This window comes from Squalius cephalus, assembly GCF_949319135.1.
Source record: "Squalius cephalus genome assembly, chromosome: 9".
Taxonomy (NCBI): domain Eukaryota; kingdom Metazoa; phylum Chordata; class Actinopteri; order Cypriniformes; family Leuciscidae; genus Squalius; species Squalius cephalus.
Window position 1 is genome coordinate 33,962,355 of NC_137130.1, and position 8,154 is coordinate 33,970,508.

At 35.9% G+C, this 8,154-nt stretch overlaps 1 protein-coding gene across 4 annotated transcripts in view; it reads left to right on the forward strand.

The window, feature by feature from the left end:
• The window catches only part of kalrna (kalirin RhoGEF kinase a), a 242,510-nt gene extending 235,957 nt beyond the window's left edge, over positions 1–6,553 (forward strand). For all 4 annotated transcript variants that reach the window (XM_079880252.1, XM_079880253.1, XM_079880254.1 and 1 more), the window contains 5 exons: positions 89–253; positions 1,334–1,412; positions 1,502–1,702; positions 2,197–2,335; positions 3,434–6,553. In XM_079880252.1, coding sequence (XP_079736378.1) covers positions 89–253; positions 1,334–1,412; positions 1,502–1,702; positions 2,197–2,335; positions 3,434–3,979 — 1,130 coding nt within the window. In that variant the 3' untranslated portion in view covers positions 3,980–6,553. The remainder of the gene's footprint in view (positions 1–88; positions 254–1,333; positions 1,413–1,501; positions 1,703–2,196; positions 2,336–3,433) is intronic.
• Positions 6,554–8,154: the final 1,601 nt, after the last annotated feature.

The window sequence follows — 8,154 nt, forward strand, 5'->3', positions numbered from 1 at the left end:
AATCTTATGACATGGATGTGTGTCATAATGCATGTTTTAATCATCCAGCTTTAGGTTCACAAAGGTGTGTGTCTGATCTTGTGTGCAGACTCTCTGGTGTGGCAGAAGTCGGTGGTCTCCACTGCAGACGTGTGTGTGAAGATTGAGAATCTGATTCCTGGTGGGCACTATCAGTTCAGAGTCAGTGCCAGTAACCCCTGGGGCATCAGCCCACCCAGCGAACCCTCAAACATGGTGACTTTACCCAGCACAGGTGAGGACGAAGTGCTTCACCAAAGTCAACTACCTTTCATTCTCATACACATTCACACAGATCTATAAGGTCGCATAAATCATGACAAATTTTCATTTTCGGGTGAACAATACACTCTTACATACAGTCTCTTACCGATTCTATCAAACCACATTCGAGCTGCCATCGGTACCATCAGTTGTGCCATTATTACTACAATTTACTTCAACTTTTGATGCTTCAGTAGTTTTAATATCAGTCACTTTACTATTTTTAGAAACACTTTAGAATTTTGTTTGCCATTTATTAATAAAATGTACTTGTACATTTGATGCTTCAGTAGTTTTAATATCAGTCGCTTTAATACTTTTAGAAACATTAATTCAAATTATTTTTATAGTATTTGTAATTGCTACTTTAACTTTACTTACTAAAGTATGATGGATACTTTACACAACTCATAAAAAAGATGAGTGAAACAAGATACATTTACTTGAGAAGTAACATTACATAAGACTGGCTTTCAATACAGATTATAAAATATACAGTATCTAAACATTTAAAAATCCGTTAATACATATCCAGTATCTAAACAATATAGTAAGACAAAATATACCGGAACTTATATTCAAGACATAATATATGAAACATTTGAATAGTTTAGGGATTGTTGCTTCTCACAAAAATACTCATTAAGAATATGATTTTTTGTATTGCAGATGATATCAGTAGAGTTTGATAATCACAAATATACTGTAAACAACGCACACAAATATTGGGTAGAATTATATACACTATTTTAACTATTTTTATCTATACCTTTCAGTTTAGAATGAAATACATATATTAAATACATTTAAAAAAAATCATTGAGCTTGTCACATTGCAATCTGAGATTGACTTCTCAGCATACATGTGATGTTGCCTTCCAGTTTAGTAAAGTATCTATAGAAAGAAGCATAATTATGCCAGTAATACCTCTACATATATGATGCCTGTATTGTTTTGGTCGACAGTACTGGGTTTTAGAACAGAACTTGTTCAGAGTCTTCTGTTCCAAACACATTTCTTATTCTCAAATTTTTTTTCTCTTTCATCAAGCCTCAACATATGACGGCACTGGAATCCAGTGGAAAGACAACTTTGAATCTGCATTCACAGAATTATGTGAAATTGGACGGTAAATATATCAATTTTACCTTCGTTAAAAAGCAGTCTAGCACCATTCATCCTGTCAGTAACAATTGTTTCACATCTTCTCTGTTTCAGGGGTCGTTTCTCAGTGGTGAGGAAGTGTCTCAGTAAGGCCAGTAAGAAGGAGGTTGCTGTGAAATGTGTCAATAAGAAGATGCAGAAGAAAGAGCAGGTTGCCCATGAGGCCGATATCCTGCGTCATGTCCAGCATCCCCAGCTGGTGGCGCTGATCGACACCTATGAGTCACCCACGGCCTACATGCTGGTTCTTGAGCTGTGAGTAAATCCATTTGGAAAGCTCTTCCATTGACACAACAGTTATGGGACTAGACAAATCACTTAATTTGGCCAATCCTGATGAACAGCAGAGTGGCCTATGGCAGTATGAAGCCAGTCTTATCAAATACTTGTAGAAGTATTTTATTCACTCAGTCGTTTTCATTCACTCCTTCGGTGGTCTATATTAGTGGAGTAATGTAGGGAATAGTGGATGAGGGTAGGGGATGATTTTGAACACAGGGGTTGAGTTGAACCTCTGCTTTAAAGAGATAGTTCACTCATTAACAAACATTTTCACACTCATGTCATTTCAAAACTGTATGACAAGTATAACACAAAATAAGATGTTTTGAAGAATATTCATCCCTGGCTTTTCCAGACCATAAAATAATAAGAGTGTAGCAGACATGAGTCCTAAAACTTTTTTTTCAGAATTGGCATTAAAAAATAAAGACAGACATGCATTGATGTGATCATGTTTATGTGTTCAGTGTTGAAGATGGACGTCTGCTGGACTATCTAGTAGCTCACGATGAGCTGATGGAGGAGAAGGTGGCGTTCTTCATTAAAGACACACTGGAAGCTCTGCAACACCTGCACACCTGCAGAGTAGCTCATCTGGACCTCAAGGTGAAACATTATACCCCCACATCAGCATATTTAGAGTAATTAGAGCTTATTTAGTAAAAAATTGAAGTTTAGCAGACACGTATCCAAAGCAGCACCTTAGCAACACCACTGAAAAAATGATTCATTGACTAGTTGAATTTACTAAAAAAAAAATATGTTAATTGGTTCCACATAATTCATTTTAGCTACATTTAAACAAATGCATTACGTTGAACTAAGTTCAGCTTAATGCATTTGTTTAAATGTAGCTAAAATCAATTGTGTGGAACAACTTACGATATTTTTTTTTTTGTAAATTCAATGATTTCAGCAAATTCATTGAATTTACTAAATGTTTTTATCGTAAGTGGTTCCACACAATTGATTTTAGCTACATTTAAACAAATGCATAAAGTTGAACTTAGTTCAACGTAATGCATTTGTTTAAATGTAGCTAAAATGAATTATGTGGAACCAATTAACATATTTTTTTTTAGTAAATTCAACTAAGTCAATGAATCATTTTTTTCAGTGACTCTAACCATGCAGCAGCGTGCTAAAAACCTAAATAAAACCAAAGACTGCATATACCAAGACTGTTCACTTATATTACTATGAATGGGAGAAACTGCAATGCAAAAAATACGATGGATCCAATACAGAAAGTCCTGAATACTAAATAAAGTTTAGTAGTTTAGTTTAGTCAAGTTTAGTCTAAACAACTAATAAGTTTAGTTTAGTCAATCGGTAAAGCTTCTGAGACTGCACATTGGCGGGACCGACCTGAAAGATACACTTCTTAATATTATTTGAGCATAAGCAACAACATTTAAGAGGCGGCTCATGTCAGATGTTTTTGAGTTTTCAGTATTACCATATTTAAGTTAATTGGAGTTGGTCTTGCATAACCAAAGTAGCTTCCAACAACATTGCGGCCAAGTGAACTGACTTTCTTTGCGAGGGACTTATCTAGCAGCAGCCAAATACCAACATCCTTGCAACCATCCACATCACGCTAGCATTTTGAGTTTTGTACAAGCAAGGACCAAGTATGTAGGTCTGTGACCACTAAAACAGAGTCTAATGCAGAGTCTTGAAAGTCTCTTTTTTGTTCCTCAGCCTGAAAATCTGTTGGTGGACCTCCACGTGCCGGTGCCTTGCGTGAAGCTCTCGGACCTAGGCGACGCAGTGCAGGTTTCGGGTCACCGCTACGTGCATCTCCTCTTGGGGAACCCTGAGTTTGCGGCTCCAGAGCTCGTCCAGGGCACCCCGGTGTCCCTGTCTACAGATGTGTGGAGCGTAGGGGTGCTGGCCTACGTCCTGCTCAGCGGAGTCTCCCCGTTCCTGGACGAGAGTCTGGAGGAGACCTGCGTCAACATCTGCAGGCTGGACTTCTGCTTCCCCGAGGAGTACTTCTGCGGCGTCAGCCAGGCCGCCAAAGACTTCATCGTGTCCACGCTCAACCAGGACCCCAGAAAGAGGCCGAGCTCCGCCTCGTGCCTGCAGCACCCGTGGGTCAGCGCTCATAGTGGAGATTACTCCAAAACACCACTGGACACCGTCAGACTCGCCGCGTTTATCGACAGACGCAAACAGCTGCATGGAGTCAGACCGGTGACAAACGTTAAAGGCCTGGTCAGCAGCAGTATGGGACACACCTTATGAGACGATGGGCATTCTTCAACATTAAATATCATTTACATTATATCATATCATTTGGAATGTGCACTTACTGTACACAGTGTTTCCTGTAGAGATAATCGGCCCGCTCTGATGACTTGTGACCCGGGGAGATCAACACTTTTCAGACCATTAGTGATTAATAAGGACACTGGAATAGCTAGGAGTAGTGACATCATTGATTGCCATATGTGTGGGAGTGTCTTAGGGAGATTTGTTTTAGACCTTTGAGGGTTTTTAACAGACCAGTAGTTGGGTGTTGTTGTATGTTCAGTTGTATTGAGAGGGTTTACAGGAAAAGTTCAACCAAAAATGAGAATTCTGTCATCATTTACTTGTGTTGTTCCAGACCTGCAAAAAAAAGGAAGTTTTGACGAATGTTAATGCTAAAGTAAATGAAAAAAAAAAAAAACTCATTTGTGTTCACATATTCAAATATGGCACATCAGGTGTGTCATCTATGAGCCTGTTCACATGTGGTCACGTGTTTTTACTGATCGGATAGCTATCTGATTTGTTCAAACGGTTCCTTTTACACTTGGCAACATAAACGTGTCTTCACAAAACGAATATAAAACGAAAATCCAATCTTCATTTCCTGCCCTAGATACAAATTTTAACAGTTCACGTCAACATATGAACTGCATTTTATTTATCAGCTAATTTCACGATTAAAGACTGCAATAGGATGTACAAAATGCACAACTATGTAATGCTATTGATAAAATAAAATAAAATCTTCCACCAAGCAATATAATTCTTCAGAAGTTGAATAGTTGGCAAGCAACAGACACGGTGGCACAGGTGTATGTTTGTACAGTCATTTACAATGGCTTCAAACGCGGAGCAACTATTCATAATCAAGGACTAATATGACTTAAGAGCTTCATTTGGAAGATTTTTGGTGAAGAACGACAGAACGGTCTTCAATTGTATGATACGTTTAGCTCATATTTGGAGCTCAATAAGTACCAATACTTCTCAAATTCAAATACTGGTTTGGAGCGACATGAGAGTAAATAAACGATGACAGAATGTGGTTGGGTTGTGAAGAGAAGTGTAGTTGTCCATCATCTTGCAGCAGATATATTTTTCATGGATTCGTTAAGATGAATGAAAGAATGTAGAATATTTGACAGGTTATTATACAAATACATGCATGTAGAAATAACAGAACATCCACCAGTTAAAATGTAATATATTCAGTTTTCATAGTATAGGGTCATGAGTGTCATCATTGATGTCATTTAGCATAATGAGGATGATTTTGAATGTCTTAAAATTGAAAAAAAAATATGAATTGAACAAATTCATATTCAAAATTTGTCAGAAAAGCATTGTCATTTCAATTATTAAACCTCAGCAGTTCAGCACTTATTTACATTGCCGTTCAAGATTTGGGGTTGATGAGATTTTTTTATTGTTTTTGAAAGAAGGTTGCCTTTCTTTGATCAAAAATACAGTAAAAACAGTACTATTGTGCAATATTAAAACAATTCAAAATAACTCTTTTTCTATTTTAATATATTTTAAAATGTAATATATTCCTTTGATGCAAAGATGAATTTTCACTCCAGTGTCACATAATGCTGATTTAGTGCTCAAGAAACATTTCTTCTTATTATCAATGTACAAAACATTTTTACAGGGTTCTTTGAAAAGAACAGCTTTTATTTGAAATAGAATTGTTTCTTGCTGAAAAAATATATTTATTTCTTTAAAAAAAAAATCTTACTGACCCCAAACTTTTGAACAGTACTGTTTTTTTTTTTTTTTTTTTTTTTTTTTTTTTACAAAATACCAACACATTGTCAAAGAAGAAACCACCAGAAGCCTTTTACTCCCATTTATTTAATAAACACATTAATGTATTATAGGAATGTCCAACTATTTCATGTGTTTGACTACATAATTGTTCTGTGTGTTGTATGTGCAGTTAGATTTGTAATATGTCAAACTGTCACAGCAGTCACATATCAGAAGCACATAGTCTGTAAACACTTTCAGTTGATAATGTGACGATATCAGTGAATACACTCTAAATACACATATTTGCCATCAATAAGGAGGCCTAATAGAGAGGTTCAGTGAGTTATCACACAGCGGGGCAGTATAAAGACTTTACAGCATGATAGCCTGTGAAAACTGCACTGGGACAATCGCTACATCTCATGTTTAACCTCATCAGCTCCTGCTGTTTAAAGCTTCTGCGCTGTATTAATAACCTCTGTAATATCATCATCATCACCATCATCATCATCATCAGGGATGGGCCATGTTTCATTTCTGCACATCTGAAACAAACAACATAAAAATAATCGGAATGCAATTTGATTTCAGTCATCAGTAGCTGTCACCCAAACAATTCCTTAGGAAAGCATCTCAGGAGATCTCTGAAGAATAAAGCCAGATCTGCTCGTTGCATCTCTATTTCATGCATTTACCCCTGCAAAAGGATTGTATAGAAGCCTGTGTGTAAAATCTGCGGAAATATTGTTTTAATGGATTCATATGGGCTGTTTGTTTGTTACTGAATGTTTAATAAACCGTGCTTTGTTTTTAGAGAAACTGTTTTCTTGTTTTGTTTTGTTTTTCTCTTTTTTGAAGTTCATCTGGAGGTGGTTTTATAAACATTAGCATGCAGTCTTAATATTATTTTGGTGTACTAATTATTATTTTATATTATAATGTTAATATTACATCTACACAATATGAAAGAACAAGTAGTTTATTTCCAATTACACACCGTGCATAACTCAATTCAATTATACGAGATTTATACAAGAATAGGGTGCTTCGCTACTGATGAACAAATGACTCGCTCAAAAAGACCGTGACTTGCCGCCACCTACTGGCGGATTTAATTTAATATTTAAACGCATCACTTAGTTTTTACAATCTTTGCATATTTCTCTATTGATTTATTTATTTTTTTATTTTATTTTTTTAACATTATTTACTTTATAAAGGTAAAATATGCACTGGAAATATCGATTTAAGGGGCAAATATTGTCCCTTACTGAAAAAGGAGTGACTGCAGAGAGTGGGTACGCAGAAGGATCTTAAAAGCCTCAGTGGGTACAACACTCTAAGAGAACCACTGGGTTAAGGAATAGAACAAAATCAACATTAAAGCACAATACACATATCAAGGGCAGAAAGTAATACACAGAGGTCACTTACAAAGCTAGGTTAAAGATACAAACAAAGAGGGATTCAAACAAACAACATAATAAGGAAGAATTTACAGACTGTGAGCTAAAGAGTAATATTCAGAGAAAAAAAATGTTTTGATTGAGAGAAGGGTGGATGCTTGACGGATGAGGAAGAGCCACAACGCTAAAAGACCTGATGGCTCCTATGATTACCAGACTATTAAAACTGACTGAATATGGCACAGCCCCACCTAAGATATTTTTCACCAGCCGCCACTGCCCACTGCTTATTTCCTGAGGTGCGATGGTTTTATCCGACCGCGGTACGGTATCCACTGTGCAAATATCAGTTATGATATCAGTTCAGTTTGAGCTATACTCCGCATGAAGTATTCAATGATGTACATAAGAAAATATCTACATTGTGTTTTAGACATGTGAAGAAGGACACTAAAAGTGAGAGTAAGCCTGACAAAGATGACAGCCGTCAAAATGCAGCTGCTTTTTGAAGGAAAACCGTAAATCTTCATTATGAGTCCTAATCATAAATACAGTGCATGTTCACAATTACAGTTTAAATAAATAAATAAAAAATATTTAAACCATGTTTTACATCTAACATAAACATTTAGATCAAATATGCATTTCTCGTCAATGGAGTTAAACACTTAAATTCCATGAAATCATTACTTAAAAGTTAAAAAAAAAATTATATTCTAATAAATAGAAATATTTATTAGAATATAATATGGATGCAGTGCTTTTGAACACTTTTCCTGTGGTGTGTTTTAATGTTTAATTACAGAGAGGACTGCTTACCATGATAATAGCAGATTGTCTGAGAAAATATTTGTGCAAATAATGCACAATAAGGCCTATCTGTTTCCATTTAAAATATAAATCAATTAAAAATACTATTTGGCCAGTGGAAAAGATTGAGAAACTTTCTCTGAAATGCCTTTTATACTATTTGATTTATTTATTCAAAAACAAGACAGTTTATGT